The 20,600-nt window shown below is 31.0% G+C and overlaps 12 protein-coding genes across 12 annotated transcripts; 6 read left to right on the forward strand and 6 right to left on the reverse strand.

The window, feature by feature from the left end:
- The first annotated feature begins 30 nt into the window (after positions 1 to 30).
- LOC124500135 (uncharacterized) lies at positions 31 to 3,273 on the forward strand. Its single transcript, XM_047064175.2, has 4 exons — positions 31 to 96; positions 609 to 1,704; positions 2,531 to 2,792; positions 2,850 to 3,273. The coding sequence occupies exons 2-4, from the start codon at positions 659 to 661 to the stop codon at positions 3,120 to 3,122; spliced, it is 1,581 nt and encodes a 526-aa protein (XP_046920131.2). The 5' UTR covers positions 31 to 96; positions 609 to 658; the 3' UTR covers positions 3,123 to 3,273.
- On the reverse strand, positions 3,120 to 4,180 carry Brms1 (breast cancer metastasis-suppressor 1-like protein). The gene is made up of 3 exons (XM_047064176.2): positions 3,943 to 4,180; positions 3,576 to 3,865; positions 3,120 to 3,511 (listed from the first exon to the last, which is right to left on the reverse strand). Exons 1-3 carry the CDS (start codon positions 4,061 to 4,063, stop codon positions 3,164 to 3,166), a joined length of 759 nt encoding a protein of 252 aa, XP_046920132.1. The 5' UTR covers positions 4,064 to 4,180; the 3' UTR covers positions 3,120 to 3,163.
- Positions 4,181 to 4,188: 8 nt separating this feature from the next.
- LOC142597319 (uncharacterized) lies at positions 4,189 to 5,023 on the forward strand. The gene is made up of 3 exons (XM_075728495.1): positions 4,189 to 4,553; positions 4,610 to 4,747; positions 4,809 to 5,023. The coding sequence occupies exons 1-3, from the start codon at positions 4,323 to 4,325 to the stop codon at positions 4,896 to 4,898; spliced, it is 459 nt and encodes a 152-aa protein (XP_075584610.1). The 5' UTR covers positions 4,189 to 4,322; the 3' UTR covers positions 4,899 to 5,023.
- On the reverse strand, positions 5,010 to 5,919 carry LOC124499433 (ADP-ribosylation factor related protein 1). The gene is made up of 5 exons (XM_047063340.2): positions 5,656 to 5,919; positions 5,512 to 5,593; positions 5,385 to 5,455; positions 5,217 to 5,320; positions 5,010 to 5,150 (listed from the first exon to the last, which is right to left on the reverse strand). The coding sequence occupies exons 1-5, from the start codon at positions 5,917 to 5,919 to the stop codon at positions 5,063 to 5,065; spliced, it is 609 nt and encodes a 202-aa protein (XP_046919296.1). The 3' UTR covers positions 5,010 to 5,062.
- Positions 5,905 to 7,347, reverse strand: Nup54 (nuclear pore complex protein Nup54). Its single transcript, XM_047063342.2, has one exon. It carries the CDS (start codon positions 7,345 to 7,347, stop codon positions 6,094 to 6,096), a length of 1,254 nt encoding a protein of 417 aa, XP_046919298.1. The 3' UTR covers positions 5,905 to 6,093.
- A 137-nt stretch (positions 7,348 to 7,484) lies between these two features.
- Positions 7,485 to 8,633, forward strand: LOC124499438 (histone chaperone asf1). Its single transcript, XM_047063345.2, has 3 exons — positions 7,485 to 7,597; positions 7,678 to 7,705; positions 7,785 to 8,633. Exons 1-3 carry the CDS (start codon positions 7,589 to 7,591, stop codon positions 8,486 to 8,488), a joined length of 741 nt encoding a protein of 246 aa, XP_046919301.1. The 5' UTR covers positions 7,485 to 7,588; the 3' UTR covers positions 8,489 to 8,633.
- On the reverse strand, positions 8,604 to 9,491 carry LOC124499439 (methyltransferase-like 26). The gene is made up of 2 exons (XM_047063346.2): positions 9,253 to 9,491; positions 8,604 to 9,179 (listed from the first exon to the last, which is right to left on the reverse strand). Exons 1-2 carry the CDS (start codon positions 9,410 to 9,412, stop codon positions 8,635 to 8,637), a joined length of 705 nt encoding a protein of 234 aa, XP_046919302.1. The 5' UTR covers positions 9,413 to 9,491; the 3' UTR covers positions 8,604 to 8,634.
- A 207-nt stretch (positions 9,492 to 9,698) lies between these two features.
- LOC124499436 (uncharacterized) lies at positions 9,699 to 12,524 on the forward strand. The gene is made up of 2 exons (XM_075728504.1): positions 9,699 to 9,828; positions 9,903 to 12,524. Exon 2 carries the CDS (start codon positions 9,931 to 9,933, stop codon positions 10,957 to 10,959), a length of 1,029 nt encoding a protein of 342 aa, XP_075584619.1. The 5' UTR covers positions 9,699 to 9,828; positions 9,903 to 9,930; the 3' UTR covers positions 10,960 to 12,524.
- On the reverse strand, positions 10,938 to 12,528 carry LOC124499434 (NDP-glycosyltransferase YjiC). The gene is made up of 2 exons (XM_075728503.1): positions 11,080 to 12,528; positions 10,938 to 11,020 (listed from the first exon to the last, which is right to left on the reverse strand). Exon 1 carries the CDS (start codon positions 12,460 to 12,462, stop codon positions 11,146 to 11,148), a length of 1,317 nt encoding a protein of 438 aa, XP_075584618.1. The 5' UTR covers positions 12,463 to 12,528; the 3' UTR covers positions 10,938 to 11,020; positions 11,080 to 11,145.
- A 248-nt stretch (positions 12,529 to 12,776) lies between these two features.
- On the forward strand, positions 12,777 to 13,717 carry LOC124499437 (uncharacterized). The gene is made up of 2 exons (XM_047063344.2): positions 12,777 to 13,232; positions 13,299 to 13,717. Exons 1-2 carry the CDS (start codon positions 12,785 to 12,787, stop codon positions 13,715 to 13,717), a joined length of 867 nt encoding a protein of 288 aa, XP_046919300.2. The 5' UTR covers positions 12,777 to 12,784.
- On the reverse strand, positions 13,141 to 14,475 carry LOC124499441 (putative RNA-binding protein EIF1AD). Its single transcript, XM_047063347.2, has 2 exons — positions 13,994 to 14,475; positions 13,141 to 13,926 (listed from the first exon to the last, which is right to left on the reverse strand). Exons 1-2 carry the CDS (start codon positions 14,296 to 14,298, stop codon positions 13,755 to 13,757), a joined length of 477 nt encoding a protein of 158 aa, XP_046919303.1. The 5' UTR covers positions 14,299 to 14,475; the 3' UTR covers positions 13,141 to 13,754.
- A 101-nt stretch (positions 14,476 to 14,576) lies between these two features.
- LOC124499037 (uncharacterized) lies at positions 14,577 to 20,180 on the forward strand. Its single transcript, XM_047062888.2, has 6 exons — positions 14,577 to 15,671; positions 15,739 to 16,479; positions 16,536 to 16,672; positions 16,729 to 18,495; positions 18,551 to 18,703; positions 18,763 to 20,180. Exons 2-6 carry the CDS (start codon positions 15,816 to 15,818, stop codon positions 19,060 to 19,062), a joined length of 3,021 nt encoding a protein of 1,006 aa, XP_046918844.1. The 5' UTR covers positions 14,577 to 15,671; positions 15,739 to 15,815; the 3' UTR covers positions 19,063 to 20,180.
- Positions 20,181 to 20,600: the final 420 nt, after the last annotated feature.

A 20,600-nucleotide genomic window follows, 5' to 3' on the forward strand; every position in this document is an offset into this window, starting at 1 on the left:
AGTTGGAATTGATGCAGCCAGTCAGCCAAAAGAAAATTCACACGAAAGCAACTTGACGTTAGTGGTGGTGGTGGTGGTAGCAAGGTAGCTTCGTTGGTAAGTTTAGTCGCCATGTTTGTTATGACCATGATGATTATCATGTACATTCTTTAACATCATCATTGCCAAACAGTTCGAGTGGTTAAATGCAGTAGATGTCTTTAAAAAAAAATTGAAAGCAGCGGCAGCAATGGCAGGTATTTATAGGTTGAGTTTTGTCCTTCTTTCGTAAAAAGACAAGTTTCTTTGGCTTATTTTTTCATCCCCCAATTATAAATAAAATGGGGGTCATGAACACACAATTATCGATGATTATTTGATTTCTTATTTGAAAAAATCGGGCAAAAAATTTTAATTTATTAATAAGTTTTCATTCGAAAATTTATTAACATTAAAAAAAATATTTGATTGGAATTTAATTTTCCAAATTATTATTTTGATTCGGAATATTTGATTTTTGAAACGGTTTTTCCACTATTTACACATGATTCAGTTCTGGTGGATTAAAATAGAAAAGAGTGGAATTTGCACAGCACACATTGTTTCATTGTTTTGTTTTTTTACTTTAGTTTTGGATCGATTTTTCAGAGAATTTCTCTTTCAAATCGTTTCCATCGATATGTCATCGAATTCAACAACGTCACATAATTTAGTGAATATGGGAAAAAATGATAAAACAACATCATCAACACCATCAGGATCGAATAACCTAAAAACAATAATATCTGCTGCTATATTACAAAATACAGTTCGAGATTCAACATTTGATGACAATTGTCCAAGACGACGAGCATCATCACGTTCAATAAAACGGAAAAAATTCGATGATGAACTTGTGGATAGTGCTAGTACATCATATCCAAGACATCAGAAACCTGAGCGTAAATTTGATTTTGGTGGTGAATATTCGGAAAGTGGTGGTGGTGGTTATAACGAAACAATCATTACAACGCATCACAATGAACCACCTACTCCGTTAACCCCAGCGGCCACCACAACTATCATCTCATCGAAACGTCAATCATCAAAACCCTCATCATCAATATCAACACCAGCGTCGATAGCAACTGTACCGGAAAAGAAGAAAAAGAATAAAAAACGAACAATCGTGACAAGTCAATACGTTGAAGAGAATAATTTCTGGAAACCCACCGATGATCTTGCGTTGATAATCAATGTTGAACAGACAAATAATCTACGAAAAGTATATAATGGTGTAAAATTTTCCAGTAAATTTACCTTTTCAGATGTTGAACAACGATGGCGTTCCTTATTATATGATAAGAATGTTAAAAATCTAGCATTGGCGGCCATTCGACAACTTCATTCGGATATTGTTCAATTTATTGAATCACGTGCTTTATTCAGTGATGCAGAAGAAGAATTATTGAAAAAATTGGAATCGTGTAAAGAACCAGCATTAGAATCATTACAGGAATTGATAGATATGAATGCAGAAGTATTCCTTCCTAGTCGTACACCGAAAACATTGCTTAAACATTGGCGATTATTACGACATTATAGCCTACTTGGTGACCAATCATTACAGCCGCAAGCACGTCATGAAAGTGTTGTTAGTTTTTCCGAAATAGAAAATACGATCAAAAAAGAGCTACAAGAAGAGCTGAAGAATAATGAACTGGCAACGAATGCAGCAGCCGAATCAAATGAATTGATACGACAGGAAATTTCACATAGTGTACGTAAAAGTATGCTTGAAATACGAATGTTGGAAAATGAATTACCAAAATTTCAGATACTATTGGATAGTATTACCGGAGTGGCACCATCCGATTTTGATAATAATACCTATGCTGTTTTACGTGGTCGTCTAGTACGCTATCTGATGCGTTCAACCGAAATCACAATCGGTCGGATAACAAAAGATTTTGTCGTCGACGTGGATCTTTCGCTTGAAGGACCATCAACAAAAATATCACGTTTACAAGCGGTTATTAATTTTCAATCAACCGGCGAATTTATCATATTCAATACGGGAAAACGGCCAATCTATATTGATTCAAAACCATTAATATCACAATCATCATTACAGATACATCATAATTCATTAATTGAATTTTCATCATTGAAATTTTTATTTCTAATTAATCAGGATTTGATATTGAAAATGCGTAATGAAGTACTACAATCATGTAAATAAATAAATAGTAATCAATCAATAAAATGAAATTTTTATCTAATTTTATGGCCATCAGGTGTCGCTATTTTGCAGATCTGAGTTTTAACTCATTGCATGCATGTGTTTGTATTTTGTTTTTAATTTTTCGAAAAAAATGGATTCAGAATTTGATGATTGTTTACCTGATGAATCATTAATTACAACAGATTTTAATCATATTATCGATGGTGATAACGATGAACATAGTTTTGATAACCAAAAAATTGATGATGATGGCAATAATCAATCGAATGAATTGAATCAACCACCCGTGCAACCACCACAATCGATGATTAATATTCGGCTTGATATTGATGAACCTGTCGTACATAATATTGTTGCGACAGCTAATTTCAATTGTCGATTAGAATTATCTAAAATTGTAACTCGTGTACGAAATGCTGAATATAATCCGAAAAGATTCTGTGCTGTTATAATGCGAATTTTTGAACCAAGAACAACAGCAATGTTATTCGCATCTGGTAAAATAGTGGTTACGGGCGCTAAAAATGAACGTTTAGCCTGCCTTGCATGTCGTAAATATGGTCGTATCGTTCAGAAACTTGGCTATGATGTAAGCTATTTTGATTTTAACGATGAACTTTTCTGATAAATGTTTTTTTTCTGAAAGGTAAAATTCTCTGAGTTCAAAGTACAAAATATTGTATCCACTGTGGACATGAAATTTCCGATACGTTTAGATAAATTGGCTATTTATCATGGACAATTTTGTACATATGATCCAGATTTTTTTCCCGCGCTTATCTATCGAATGGTACGACCACGAACCGTATTATTAATATTTGTATCGGGTAAATTAATCATTACCGGTGCTCGTAGTCGTACCGAAATGATGGAAACAATGGAACATATTGGTCCAGTTTTATGTAGTTATCGAAAATGATTACATAAAAGAAAATTTATTACATTTTTAGTCATTTTTTTTTAAAAATGATGTGAGTATTGATGATTATTATTATTATTATGATGATGCATACTGTAATTATTTTTCTGAGATCTCAAACAACATTTAATAAAGTTTACATCCTCTTTGATTTCATCTTCTTTCAATCGATGAATAATGTATGGACCACTTATTGGCACGGCTTTCCGACGTTTTTCATGATGACCACCATTATAATCATCATTATAGGAATATTTTCTTGATTTTTTCATATAATTTACTGATACGGAAAAAAATTCACTATCCGCTTTGTAACGTTCTTCATTTAATTTCTGTATCTTTTCCTCAACATCTTTACGTATAGAATCTTTGAGTAATTCTTTTTCATTCTTATGTTTAGGAGAAAGAAAAATATTTTAAAATTTTTTAAAAATTTGAAACAAATCAAGTTACCATGTAATTCTGTTCAGCTGCCAATTTTTCTGCATCATAAAATTGTTTGAGATTATTCAGGCGATAATTTCGTATTAATTCGGCTATCTCTAGACGAATTCGATTCTGTGCAATTAATTCTTCGAATGGTTGTATATATTCGGGTGCTATCCCCTCACATATTTGCTGTATTTTCGTATCGATTTCAAAATTTTTCTCATTCTTATACAATAATCGAATGAGATAGAATTGTTTTTCAACATCTACCAATATGTTATTATATTCCTTATCCTTATCCACACATTCTAAATCTAAATCATACAACAACAAATCATATATTATGATGAGATAAAGCAAATTTCAAATGATTCAATGAAAAAAAACTTACCCGAACTTTCAAATTCATCTGATGAGGAGGAATTGGAGTTTGAATCATCATTCGAATCTTCTTTATCGCTATCGACAATCTCATCATTTTCTCCATTATTCTCATTCTCCATGGAAGACATTTCAATTGAAATCGGATAGTAAAATCGTAGGAAAAAATTAAAATTTGTGAACAAATTTCGTTTTTTGATTTTCCGATGAAAAAAACTACTCGAAACTACTACCTATTTCTACCCAGTCATTCTGTGCTCTGGGTGGTGTTGATATAGCAGCAGGATCGAATCGGATCGAACGGTTATTTTGATGCGATTTTTCGCGCGTTTGTATTTTTCCTTTTATTCTGCTATTTATGATTAATGATTTCAACGATTTTTCCTAATAATGAGTGCTCGAAAATTTTTCAAATATAATCGATCACTACGATCAACTTCGACAACAGCTCGAAAAGATGTTATCGAGGATTTTATTTCATCAAATGATGAAATTGAACAAGAATTATCGAATAATAATAAACGAAAACATGAAATAAATGATCAACAACAAAATGATTTCGATGCAGCTGATGATTTTTCATTGGATAGTTCGGGAATTGATGATGATTTTGAATTTGATGTAAGTAACGTATACGATTATTTTCATCATTATTAACTAATTTTTGTTGTGAATAGTTTGATAATGACCATTTCAAACCACTATTCTTTCGATGTTCAACACCTAATCACCGTGATGAAAATGTACCACAGCCTATTAAAATCGATAGAAATGAGCGGAAAATAAATCCATGGGATAAGGCTCTATTGGAAAATGTAAATTTTATGAAAAAAAATCCCCAATTACAATCAGTAATTTTTTTTACATCCATCACAGGAATCATTACAGGATTGGGTAAAAAAATTCAATGAACATATTGAAATGGTGGATAACACTGAGGTGGTCATCAAAAAGATCAAACGTTGAGAGGAATTTTCCGTTAAATTATTCATATCATTGTGATCATATACGATCATTTTCAATCCTATCTATCAATTATCTATTTTGTTTGATAATCCTTTTTTCAATAAAAATAAATTCAATTTAAGTAATTTTAATTTAAAAAGTAAAATATTTCATTACAAAAATTTTTATTCAGTTCCGTTGATTGGCGGCTTAAAAACATTATTCTTTTTCACCGTTTCGATTATCCAATCGATCGATTCTTTAATGCCATCGCTGATGTATGATTTCAAAAATGAAAAAATTTAAAGTTTCAACAAAGAAAAAATTCAATTCATTTACCCTTTCAACGCAGATACGGCAACAAAATGAAAATCACGTTGTGCAGCTGATATGATTGTTTCCAATCGAAATTGATCCATTATCCTCGTTATTGGCAGACATTTCTTTTTTTTGAGCCGATCATCAGTTCATCAATAATAAATCAATCAATTAATTAATTTTTCTTACCGAAACATCTTGTTTATTGGCCACAAATAATAACGGCGTTCCTTTCAATGATTCATTTTCCATCATTTTATCTTTATTAATTGATTAAAAAATTAATTAATTGAAATTAATGAATCAATAGGCTTACCAAAAGCTTGTTTCGATTCATCCAGCCGTTCATGATCGGATGAATCGACCACATAGATGATTGCATGTGATTCAGCATAATACTGGATAAAAGAGAAAAAAAATCCAATATAAGATAATGATTCTCAACAATACCAATATATACTTTATCCCAAAGACATTGTAATTCAGATTGGCCACCGAGATCCCAGAAATTTAATACAACACCATCGGAATCAATTTTTCCGATATTCAATCCCACTGTACAGCTTATTTTCATCAAATTTAAACCTTTATAACCGGGATTCATTGAGATTTTTGTCTGTTCCAGGAATGTTGTTTTACCAGCATTATCTAGGCCCAATATAAGTACATAATATTCATCTTTTTGAAACAGGTAACGCCAAAATCCATATAATAATGAAAACATTGTTTATTATTATTATTATTATTTTCTAATCAAATCAAAACAATGGACATATGTATTTTATAAAAAAATGAATATGATGATAAGCCATGATTTTTCTTTTGTTTGTTTGTTTGATTGAAAAAGTCACAATCATATGATGATGACGACTATTTCTATTCGTATATGGCATATGGTTCAAATGGTAGATTTTTTACCATCATTCAAAGAAAGTCGAATGTCTTGGATATCTTTTTTCAATATTTCAACTAAACTCATAATGCCACGATTCTCTTCATTTAAAAATTGTAGATATTCATTCATACTGGATTTATCGAAAGATATTTTACCAATCAATGGATTTTGACATTGCATCTGCCGTAGCTGTGACATTAATTCATTAAGGCAGCCTTGAAATTTGGTTGGTACATTTAGTTCAGCTTGTATGGCTTCCAGATCAGCACGTAGCTTATCTTCTTCAGCCTGTATTGGCATCGTTCGTTTACGTTGTACTTCCTGTACAATCATCTTACGCAATACACGATACGAAAGATTATCATGTTTACGTCGACATTCTTCGAATTTTGCCTTGAATTGTGAAATATTACTTTCCAATGTTGAAACATTATCAATCATCTGTTTCAATCGAAGTTGTTGTTGATGAATTTCTTTTTCCTGTAATTTAAATCGATCATTTAGCGCTTTAAAACCAATCAATGGTACGGGTATGAATCGTTGTGGATCAGGATTTTCCAATTTCGCCTGTTCCCATATTCGTTCATCAATACCTTTCGGTGGTGAGCTTAAATAGGCTTCGATTTCCTGTTTTGAAAGAGATGTGAATATAATCTCGACAAAATTGTTGATGAAAATTTGATTCAATTGTTGTTTCCATTGGGGTTGATTGAAATTTGTACGCAATTGTGCGTCTGGTATGATTTTACTGGTAGCATTTTCAGTAACCATAATGGCAATCAATGCTTTACTATCGGGCAGTATTGTTTTCAACTCAAGTTTAACAGTATGATTTTGTCCAATAAATTGTTTAAAATTCTGTTCATACTGAACCAAATTCGTTCGTAATTGTTGTTCATCAACATATCGGATGAGAAAGAATAATTTTTCTTCAAGATTTTTTTCTTCTGAATAGGAAATCGTTTTAAAACGATTAAATGAATCCGTTTTATTCAATTCATATGGGGGATTGAAAGCCGAATAGTATGCTTTACCGGCACCCCAGAATGCCTGTATTTGATTGAATAATCCAATAATATTATCACGGTCATCATTGAAAATTTTCGGCATAAATAATGATGTTAAGGGAACATTTTGCTGTTGTTGCGACGGCTGTTGTTGTTGCTGCTGCTGTTGCTGTTGAGTTTGAAACATATTCAATCCGGGATTAACGGAAAAATTGGTAAAATTACCCGATGATAAATTTGATTGAGCCATTATCGATTAAAGAATCAATTTTTCGAACATTGCATGCACGAAAAATGTTGAGAAAAAGTCCGTTCATAAAGGATATTACGAGTTTGGCGCTAATTATTTTATTGGGCTTTCTTTTGTGTTGTGCTGACGCTTGCTGCTGTTGCTGCTATCACTGTGTTCTGTTCGAACTCCACTCGAGTCGGTTTTTGACTTGTAATCGTTGAAAAAAAAATTCAAGAAATCATTGTTAAATCAAAGCGAAATGGCAAAGGTTTGTTTTTGATTTTTCTGATTTTTTTTTTGATTTGAAGTTGATTGAAATGATTTTTTTTTTCTCTCGTTCGATCATAGGCTCAAATTGTTAACATTGTCGTTCTTGGTAGGTGTTTCTCATTCTTTGTTCTTTAGTTGATGTTTGGCTGAATATTCATTAATCTTATTCCACTTTTCACATATAGACAATCCTTCATTATTTTTTAATCCATTTCAATTTGAAATTACATTCGAATGTATTGAAGATCTAAAGGATGATCTTGAATGGAAAATAATTTATGTTGGTTCAGCTGAAAGTGAAGATTATGATCAAGTTTTGGATACAGTGTTTGTTGGGCCCGTACCAGAAGGACGACATATGTTTGTATTCCAGGCTAATGCACCGGATCCATCAAAAATACCTGTTGCCGATGCTGTCGGTGTTACCGTTGTGCTGTTGACATGTTCATATCGTAGTAAAGAATTTGTTCGTGTTGGTTATTATGTTAATAATGAATATATGAATCCTGAGCTACGTGAAAATCCACCATCCGTACCACAATTTGAGAAACTTCAACGTAACATATTGGCCACTGATCCGCGTATAACAAAATTTAAAATTGATTGGGGTGATGATGTCGATGATGATGTTAATGATAATATCGGTAATAATGGTGGTAATAATGAAAACAATTCATTCGAAAGATGTTCTACAACAAATGGAACATATAAAACAATGATGGAAAAATGTGGTTTCCTCGAACCATCATCAAATGTTAATGGTACAACAATAACAACAACCAAAAGTGATATGAATAATTCGAATTGTTTCATATCTGAAGATAGCATTGGACCATTGAATCCGGTTTCATTACAACAGCAACAGCAAGATAATCCAATGGAAATATAAACACGATTGGCTGAATCGATCAAAATTAAATTGGATTAATGATTATGTCAAACAATTTAACCTATTTAAGTTAATCATTTTCAATAACCATGTGTAAATATCAATTAATCTTGAATAGAAATAAAATTCATAATTTTTAAATGAATCTAAATATCAGATTTAAAAAATTTAAACAATAAAATCTTATTATTAGCTGGCATATCATATGTTTGATCCAAAATCAGTCCATTTTGTTGTGCCAATTTTTTCAGATCGGAAATATCACGAATACCCCATTCTGGATTACGTTGACGTAATGATTGATCAAAATCACGATTGCTTTGTGGTTCTAATGAGCCATCCATTGCAAATGGTCCATACATTACAAGAATTCCATTTGAATGTTTTAGACAATGTTTAGCACCGGCAAACAAACCAATCGAACATGGCCATGGACTTATATGGACGACATTACTGCAATAGATAATATCATAAGAATTGGCTGCAATTGGCCATTTAGATGTTGGCCATGTTAGATCCAATACGATTGGTTCATAAACATTTCCTAATGGTTTTTCGGGCGGTTCAACACCTAAGCCAAGACGAAATGCATTTATCGAATCAAAGTAACTTGTACCAACATCCGATGGTTGAAATTCGATACCGGAAAAATTACGGGCAAAATGTGCTAAATGTTGTCCGGAACAACTACCTAAAATGATGAATGTCATGCAAGTCGAAACTAACAATTAACACAACTTGAAACATTGTCGAATGATACATACCAATTTCGAGAAATTTCAATGATTTAACCTTCACATCATTATCAAACGGTACATCACCGAATTGTTGTCGAAAAATTACCTTCAAAACATCCAATATTGGGCTTTTATTGCGTTCAGGAATTTCATAGATTGTTGGATTTAAAATTTTTGATGCCATCATCAAATCGATCAGTAACGGACGTTATTTCGAATAATAATGATTATATGATTATTGATATTTTGGGTTCATCATCAGAAAATACTATTATCTTACGATAAAATGATACTACGACGGCGCTGTACGAATTATGAATCAGCCGTGGTCATGCGCGTATCGCCTTTTTGGATTGAATTATTTTTTTTGATATTTAATATTCATCGATTACTCAATTAAATATAAGTATATGATATGATTTCTTGAAATAAATGATCTCATATCAAAGATATGGATTAGTATGAGATTAAACTAGAACTTTGATTGATAATTGCAATCGAATTATATTTATTTTATTATATTAAGCTACAACTAACAATCATCTGATTTGATTAAGAACTTTATAATGACCGAAAAGAATGAATTATTATCAACTTATAATGGTTAGTTCATTGTGGTCAACTTTGTTTAATTGAATTTTATTTTTTTTTTTATTGTGATTGTATGATAAACTAAGAAAAGGAATTTTTGCCGCCTTTTTGGAAATGTCAAAAAGTTCATTTTCATCAACAAGTAAAATTCGTCGTGGAATTACTTCCCGAAAAAGTAATTATTCGCCATTAAAAGAAACATTTGATCCAAGCGATAGAATGATGATAAAATCAAATCGTGGTAAAAGGCGAACCGGAACAAGAAAAAAGCAAGCAAAAACAACATCACGACCATCATTGGTCAAAAGAAAGATTAAACAAAAAGGAAAAATGAAAAAACATTTATCGAAATTCCGAATTTCCACAATCAAACGCAAACGACGTTCAATTGCGGCTAAATATTCACGGATATCGAGTAAATCAAGCCCGAAAAGTAGTCGTCGTAGTAGACAAAGTCTAAGTAGTAGTACTCCAAGTACAATATATCAATCACCGGTAATGAAAGTCAAAACGATGACAAAAACATCCAAACGACGTGGAAGAGGAAGACGATCATTATCTACCGGTAGTATAAAAATGAAAATGACTACTGCAAAATCTAAACGTCCATCGCGTAAACAACCAAGTCGCCGATCATTATCATCAAAAATTTCAATGAGCAAACGTCGTAGTCAAAGTAAAGCATTGATTAGAAAAAATCGTGTTGGTTTCAAATATTTTCTAAGTCCAAAAGTAATGAAAATGATGAAAGAATTTGAACCATCATCACCATCATCATTATCCAAATCTAGTTCAATTTCTGGTCGCAAAGGAAAAGGTCGTCGCAGCGGTGGTGGCATGTTAAACAGTAGTAATTCATTTTTACTATATAAACTACCACCGGAAGAACGACAAGAATTATTCGAAATGGCAGATGAATTAATCAATGATTCATTTATCGATGATAATAGTGATATTGATCAATTATTTTCCGAGTTGAATGCTGCCTTACCAAAAGTATTTGGTCATCGTGCCAGAAGTAATACCGTTAGTGGCAGTAATGTTTCGATCGGGGATCAACAACAACAACAACTAAATGATAGTCGAATTAAAACGAAAAAAAAGTCATCGAGTCAGAGTAGTATCAAGAATATCGGAAAATAAAAGATATTTCGATATTTATTTATGATGTGTTAGCATGTGTTTGTGTGACAAGACAAAAAATCTAAAAATTAAAATTTTTTTTGTTTTAAATTAAATCTAATTTTTTTTGTTTATTCCAACCTTTCACAAACTGTGGTCCGCGATCCAGTACCGGTCCGCTGCCGAAAAAGTTTGCGAAACGTTGATTTATTTAGTTGATTTGACCATTTGTTCAATATGTTCACAGGCAATTTCTTTCGAACGACTTGCACGAATTCTTTGACCAACTTTATCCAGTTTTTCACAAAGTTCGCGATCATTGATCAATTCATCAATTGTTTGTACAAGTTGTTCATCAGTGAATTGATGTTGATCTAAACGACGGCCAAAATTTTTCTCATGTACACGTTGTGCATTATTATATTGATCATAGAATAATGGTATTACGATCATTGGTTTTCCATAATAAACCGTTTCCGTCAGTGTGTTGTTTCCACCATGAAAAATGACTAAATCAACCATTGGAATAATTTTTGTTTGTGGTACGTATGGCCCACCCCACATATTTGGTGCTATTTCATATTGATCATGAAGTGGTCCCATCGATATCAGATAATAATATGGTGTTTTGGATAAAACACGTACCATACGTTTCATTAGATCCAGATTACATGAACCCATTGAACCCATTGATAAAAATATGAGTTTATCACCCGGTTTCATTTGGCTACGAATGCTGACAGGTAATTCAAATGGTTCCGGTTCATCACGTACGAATGCATCAACACGTAAATAATGTTTGGGTAACGTTACCACATCATCGTAATCTAGTTCCATTGGAAATTGATAAATATTTAGCAATGGTGATCGTGGGAAAAAAACTTGATCCACTGTCGGTGGATAGCCGAATTTTTCGCAAATTTCTCTTTGTCTAGCAACAACTTTATCAAAATATTCTCGATGTAATATTGTACGATATTCTTGCCATTCGCGGCGATCACCATCGATCGGTAGGCCGGATGAAAATGGTGGTAGACGTTCATCGGTAAAAAGTCCTAATGGATTAGCACAGAATATATAAGCCCATGGTATTGATGAATTCATAATGCATGGTGGCATTATTTTTGCATCCGCAAGTAAAATATCCGGCTTTTCTCTTTCGATTAGAATCCGAATCTGTGGTTCAAATGCTTCAGCATTGGCGCCAAGATTTCGAATGAATTTACTATCAATCATTCTACGAATCTTTTCGATCGGCTCAATCGAATCGAACAAACCCATTCGTACGAAACTATTGATCAGAATTTGTATTGGCGCCAGGTTTTTTTCTTCTTCATTTTTCTCTTCGGCTACCGGTTTCAGGCCTATAATTTTGAATTGATTCGAGTATGGTTGAAATTTTTTCACAAAACTTTCATTCACCAAAAAAAACACTTGATGACCACGTTGAACTAGTTGTTGACCAAGACCAATACAAGCGTTTTGTGGACCAACAAGATCCATAACATGAATGAAGATTTTCATTTTTTTATAGTAAAAAGATTTCAAAAGTTAAAAGGAATTAATGTTGTTTTGAAAGAAATGACAATCTCATTATTGTAAGACAAATCATATTTATAGTTAATGTCTTTTTCGAGATAAACATCAACAAATATCCTAAATTGGAAGAATGTTCGAGAAAATTAATCATTCAATTAACTATAGTTCAAAGTTCTCTCATGATAATAAAATACAAATTAAATTATCATCAATCGAATTAAATGCTTATTGCAATGAACAAATTTACTGGGAAATTATGTCGAAAAAAGGCAATCAGTAAAAACAAATGCATTTTTTGATTATATTAATGATCACTATCCTGACAAGATCAAGACTTGTTTTTATGATAGAAATGATATTTGACAGGCCATATCTACCAATTGCTTCATTTGATCGATTGGATTCGGATATCATATGGCGTACATCAAATCATTCGATTTATGTACAATACATTTCGGAAATGTCAACAACGAAGATAAAGAATGTTGATGGAAAACAGCAGCAGCAGCAACAACAACAACAACAACAATCATTATCCTCGCAATTGATAATCAAACAAATTCAATCAATATCGAATGAATCGATACACATACGTGAATCATTATTATTGGAAAAAATTTCTATTCGATGTCAGATATTGGCAAACAGTAGAACCAGTTTCACTAATCTATTTAAACCATTTTATTTGGTGAAAAAAATCTGGGAAGAAACAAAAAATCGACTGATTTTTGGTATCGGAATATTTAAAAAGAAAAGTAAACTATATATAATTTTTTAACTTAAAACTTTTTCAAATATTTATCTAATCTTTTCCTATTAAGACCTATCACCAGTACCAAGTAGTGATGGACAAACAAGGCAATATTGGATGAAAGATTTTTATCAGCTAAACGATAGTATAACGATGAAAACGAATGGCCGTATACGTATATTTGAAGATGAAATACAATTTCGTTCGGTTGAATATGATGATTCGGCTATCTATACTTGTGCGGATTTATCGAATACAAATGGGATACGTTTTCTTCATTTTCGACTTATTATACGATCTTATGATAGTAATTGGTTGCAAACATCAAATCCGATTGCAATGATGAAAATAACATTACTTTTCATTATTCTATTCATTATCCTTCCATGGACATTATATCGTTATCAAAATTTTGATAAACAACAAGTTCGAAAATATTATAAAGAAATGAAGGTTAGGAAATCAGTGGAAAAAAAGGAACACAATTGATTGTTACAATGCATTTATATACAAAATAAAATAAAATTTAATCATCATCATCATCGGTAGTGGATTCATCGTCCGAGTCATTACTACTGTTTTGATCATTTTCATTCAAATTAATTCGATTTGAATTCATTTGTATAAGGTCATCATCATCATCATCATCGACCACCAATTTATTATCGACTGTTTTTGAATCAATAAATTCTTTTGGCCTAGGATTTTGGGAAAAATTTAGAGACTTTAAAACTATTTTTTTTACAAAAAAAATCAGGGACAAACCATTTATTCTGTTGTTTTAGATAACGGATATGATCTTTGAGTAGTATGGAATGAATTTCTGCTCGTACTTTATTACCTTCTTCAATTGGTGTAACAATAAGATAATCACCACGTTTAATCCAAACAGAACGGCGAAATTTTGTTGGCATAGATACAAGATATTGTTCACCATCACATGTACGAACTTCATGAAGATTATTACCACAACCACGTAAAACCTGGACAATTTGTTCACCAGGATCGGGTAAATGATAGAAATCATTCAATTCACGTGCAACATGTTTCTTTTTCGTTGCTTCTGTCATAATTTTGTTTGTCTTATTTATTAAAGGTAGTTACTTTGTCTTTGAAAATAAAAGAAATTTAAATCACCATCTTCAATAGATTCTGTCAATCATCAAAAAACTATAAATTTTTTATAATAAATTCGTAATTAAAAAATTGTTTTGATTCTTTCCGAAACACATGTGTTAAATCCGAATGAATTAAATATTATCATCAGTAGATGGTGCTTCAATCATTTTATATTTGATTAGTGATGATGATGATGGTGATGATCGTCGTTATTCGACAACTCAGCGCAACAACAACGACGACGACGACGGCGACGACATCATCAGCATCTTTTTTGCACTTTATCTTGAGTTTCTTTTGCCTAACTTTTTCTTATACAATTTCTTTTCATTCATTTCACACATACACAAAGCCGGCCAAAGCCGCACAAATTACCATCAGCAGACAGATTACATACAAATCTACATTAATGATAGAAAAAGCCTGAACAACTGACACATACCACCAACAGAAAAAAAGCTGACAACCTTAAAAAAATCTTAAAGAACCAACAAAAAAAAATCGAACCGAACCTGAACCTGAACATACAACATACAAGAAGAAAGAAAAAAAAAATTCGACCAAAGTAACCATACTTTCCCTTCGAGATACGTGGCATCATCATCGTCATATTGTTGAAATTTGAATCATTAAAAACTTGGATTGGTATATTCCAAAAATCGAATATCCATGAAGAATTTAAATTATTTTTTTTTGTGTGGCTGATTTATTTTTTTTTCTTTGAATTTGCAATTTCAATGATTCGAAAAAAAAATTTCTCTTCGAACAAATCTGAAGAATTCGAAAAATTTATTTTAGTAGCCATCATTAACTCCATTAAAATCAAATCTTTGTGTGTGTGTGTGTTTTGCATCGAATGATCAAAAAAGAAAAAATCTCTGACATCATCATTTTCATTTGATTGTAATAATTATCCCATTTTTTTTATTACATTCCACATTTCTTTTACTTTGATTCAAAAAAAAATTTTTTTTTTTGTTTGTTTGTTCACCATCCTCACCGCCACCAATTATCATTATCATCATACAATCATCAAATTGATATGAAAATCAAATAATTTCTGCTTGTCTGGACACTGTTGTCGTTTGGTTTTCTGGTATTTTGTGCTCAATTTTGTTGTCATTTTTTTTGTAAATAATCAAACGAAACAAAAAGCAAAAAAAAATTGAATTCGTCATCAATCTCATCATTGATGACAATTGTTTGTGTATTTATGAATACCAACGAAAAAAATTGAAATCGTTTGGAATTTTAATTTTGTTTTGATTATTATGCAATTCAAATTATTATAAACATTTGGAGTATTTACATCTATTGAAAAAAGGTGATAATTCCCAGCCAAAATGCATTCATTATTTTTAAATTTTTTTTCAAAAATATTCTTTCAACAGGAAAACCAAAAAATTCAATCAAATTATCATCATTCATCAATTTATTGATCGTGTTTTTTTTTTTTTTGGATGGAACAATGTTGGATTTTTTAGCCATCTGCTGTTTTCTATTAATATTATTCGCTGTATTGTTATTTTATTTAACACGTGAACAATCATATGAACAGGCATTGGAAGAACAGCGAAATAAAAATGATGATCTATTAACACCAACCAATATCATTGCAGGTGATAATGTAGATAAAGGTGGTAATAGAAAAGATCGAACGAAACGATTGAATTTGAATAAAAAATCAAATAAAGAATCGACTAACAAACAAACTGCAAGTAATAAGCAACAGCAGCAAAGTGCTGCAAATAAAATACAGCAAAAATCAATCAATATCAATGAGAAAACATTGCCAGGTTTGACTGATGGGATAGCACCATCCCCAGTTGATGAATCGAAAATTTTGAAACAAGATGATCATAGAAAATCTAGTGAAAATGAATCGATTCCTACTATTTCTTCGGTTGCTGCTTCTACTACTACTGTTCCAGTATCGATACCTGATGATAAAATTGATGCTGTTAAAATTGATCCCATTGTTGAACAGCCGATTAAAATAAAGAATCAATCATCAACATCTTCCATGAAGACCGCTGTCATTCAAGATACTACCACAATGGCCATTAATAAATCAAATAATCATCAACCGATAACCAATGGGAAAAAGAGTAAAAAATCCAATTTATCAAAATGTAGGTTTGAAGTTTTTGTTATAAAATTGATTAAAAAAATTTAATTTTTTCAATAGCTTCCCGAGATTTCAACATGAATGATATAATTGAAATTATAAAATCATTCACCAAGGAAGAGGTTACCGATCTTACCGATCATTTATTGACCATACAGGCTAATGATCAATCAATCAATGATCTAAGTTGGCATACGGTATGTTTTTTTTAATTTTTCAAAAAAATTTTTATTATTTTCAATTTATTTGTTAGAAAAATGATCCTGTCGAAAGTTTGCGTAAACAATTGACCGAAAAAGAAGAGATGATCAATACACAGAAGATAAATCTGGAAAATAGTAAACGTCGATTCGATTTGATCAACAATGAATTGAAGATGAGTAAATCGAAACTACAGAATGAATGTCGTATGCGACAAGAGATTGAGATGCAAAAAAACAATTTTGCTCGTATGTTGTCCGAAATGGAGAAAAATGGCAAACAACAGATGGAACGTTTGGCTGAAAAAAATCGCATAACACGGCAAGAGGAATTTTCTCGTCATAATATAATTATTTCGGATATGAAAAATGAGATTAATAACTTGAAAATACAATTAATGGAAAAGCAAAAAATGCTGGCTGAAATGGATGAACGTAGTAAAACTAATGATGTCAATAAACAAAATTTGGAAATTTTACAACAGGATCTTTTGAATGCTAAAATGGATTATGAGAAAAATTTGAAAAATCTCACCGAAAAATATCAGGCCGAAATTTGTTATTTAAATGAAGATCAATTAAAATTGAATGATAGATTGAATGAAATTGTTATGGAAAACGAACAGCTCACAGCTCAAATTGAAACATTGAAACAATCGTTGAAAATGGCCGAGAAAACTGCGATCAACAATGAATCGTCTGCTAAAGAAAATCTTTCCAAAGCATCAGCAACAGATGCAAATGAAAATTCGAATAGCACCGACAATTATTTCAAAGATGCTTTGACTGGTAATGATGAATCGAAGACAACGAAAGAAAATTGCGAAAAACCTGAAGATACAAATAAAGATTCTGTGAACGAAATTCAACTGCTCAAAAAAGAATTGGAAGGTTTGAAAACAAAAAACAAAACATTGGAAGAAAAAAAAAATTTGATAAAGCAAATTTCGGAAAAACTTCATATCGTAGACGAAGATGTTTCGATTGATAAATTGTTTAATTCCATTGATGAGTTGCGAACATTTAAAAAAAAATGGGAAAAATCTGATGGCGCAAATAAAGAACATCTGTTCAAAATTCAACAGCTCGAAAAAAAATTGGAAGATTCGAAAAAAGAAATTATAACATTGAAAGATGAAAACAAAAATTTCATGAAGCAAATTTCGGAAAAACTTCCAATCAAAGACGAAGATCTTTCGATTGATAATTTGTTAAAATCCATTGATGATTTGCAAACAGCTAAAGAAGATTTCCAAAAATCTGAAGACACAAATAAAAAATATCTGTGCAAAATTCAAAAGCTCGACGAAGACTTGGAAGATTCGAAAACAAAAATTGAAACATTGGAAGAGGAAAACAAAAATTTCATGAAGCAAATTTCGGAAAAACTTCCAATCAAAGACGAAGATCTTTCGATTGATAATTTGTTAAAATCCATTGGTGATTTGCAAACAGCTAAAGAAGATTTCCAAAAATCTGAAGACACAAATAAAAAATATCTGTGCAAAATTCAACAGCTCGAAAAAGAACTGGAGGCATTGGAAGATTCTGCTGCAAACTTAAAATTAACCATCGATGATGGGAAAAAGAAAGAAAAACTTCTCAAAGATGTATTTTCCAAATTCACCAATATCAAAAATGGCTCCAATGACAACGATTCAGGTGATAAATTGTTGAAATCGATTGATGAATTATTAGAAACGAAAAAAGAACTGATGGAAAAATCATCCAAATCGAATGATGAAATCGAAAATCTAAAATTAAAATTGGATGTAACCGAAAATGAAAGTCTTAAATATAAAAATTCTCTCGAAGATGTGGTATGTATTTTATGGTCGTAAATTTTTTATTTACAAAAAAAAATTATTTTTTTAGGAAAAACGACTTCGCAAAATTGAAGGAGAATTGCAAGAAGGACAGTGCAAACGAACAGAGCTTACTAAAAATGAACAACAAATTACATTTCTTCAAAAAGAATTGACAGAAAAGGATGAAAAATTGAATGAATTGAAAACAGAATCTAAACATGTAAGTAATTGATTATATTCTTGATTGATTCTATACTTAAACTAATCTATATTCATCAGTTAAAAAGTGATCTTGATAAAAATAATGAGCTTTTAAAGGTAGAACAAACAAAATGTTTACGATTACAGAATGAAAATGATCAGAATACAACGGCGTTCGAAAAGATACAGAAAGAAAATCTTGAATTGAAGAAAAAGAATGATAAATTAAATGAATTGGTACAGATTGGTGTGCAAACATACCAGGAAGAAAATCGTAGAGTACAAGATCTAGAACAAAGATTAGCCGCTTGTAAATCATTGAATGGCAATGATAATGGTGATAATAATAATGTATGTCCAACGACCAATGGTAATTGAATTTGAAAAATGAACCAAAAAAAACGAAACAAATTCAACAACAACAACAACCAATCAAATGGTGTGATATCATTTTTTTCACAATTATTTTTTTTGTCATTTTATCTCATCACATAATCACCAAAAGAACTACTAGAACAATGAAAATATCGCGAATCCAAGCAATTTCTTCAATTTTCTTTTTTTGTATCTTTTCTATGCAATAATATGCAAGTGATGAATTATATAATTCCCGCAAAAACGAAGGTATGTCCGTTTTTTTCTTGATTTGCAAATTATACTACACACAAATATACACACACATGTTGAATATAAACATTTTATTAATATTTATATATGTTTTGCTGCATGAATTGTTCCAATGACATGGACACATCCACACACACACACACACCAACTCTCATCATCCAAATATTATTTTTGGTGGAACAATATTGTAAAGGAAAAACATCAGCAACAACAACAAAAAAAAAATTATTTTTCTAAAACACAAAATTTGTGGATAGATTTTTCTTTCCAGAAGAAATCTATTTTTCAATTCCATATTTTGTCATTCATTCATTCATTCATACATCTATGTCATCCATATCATCATCATAATCAATTTAACCATTTTGGAATGCAAATGTAACAACAAGAGAAAATCCATGATGAAAAAAACTGGCTACATTTTCAATTGATTATTTATTTATTATTTTCTTCATTCATATATATCAGGGATGGCGAACCTATTGGCACGCGTGCCAATTTCCCACAGAGCTCTATTGAACAGGGGGCGCACGTTCGCCACCCCTGATATATATAATTATTATATTTTTATGGATTGATTTTTTTCCCATATATTCTAAACAACAACAATTGGTCCCGGTATGAATGTTTTTGTTGGACAGTAATAACAAAATTATTTCTTTAAAAAAAATTATTGATTGAATGGGGCCCATTTATATATATTTTCCATTTTAAATGAAATGTATTTGTCTTGCATGATATGATATTGATGATAATGATTATGATTATTATTATAAAAAAGGCCATATTTTTAATTCATTTCTCAAATATTCAATTCAATATATTATTATTATAATTATTTTATATTAAATGTTAAATATTTGTGTGCATATCTATCATCATATATATATTACCTATATGATAATATAGATTGAATTTGAATTTATTTATTTTTTTTCATAGAAATGATAATTCAAAATTGAACAATATTCAAAAATGACATTATTCCGGTCAATTGCTTTGATATATATTCGATTAATAAGTAAATAGAAACCTTATTGAGTATTTCACTTGTTACCATTAGTGATTTACTGATAACAAATATGATCCAAGAGCTAAGAGATAAAACAAAAAAAATCTGTTGCATATTGGAGCAATATTTTTTTTGCAATTAAATTTGGTGGAATTTGTTGTTGATCGAAAAATTTTCCAACACAAAAAAAAACATGGCAAATAACAAGAAAATCATATTGAAATATGATGACCAAACTGTTGGCCGTCAACATTTACTTATGGTAGCCAGTGTAATA

This window comes from Dermatophagoides farinae, chromosome 2 (assembly GCF_024713945.1).
Source record: "Dermatophagoides farinae isolate YC_2012a chromosome 2, ASM2471394v1, whole genome shotgun sequence".
Taxonomy (NCBI): Eukaryota; Metazoa; Arthropoda; class Arachnida; order Sarcoptiformes; family Pyroglyphidae; genus Dermatophagoides; species Dermatophagoides farinae.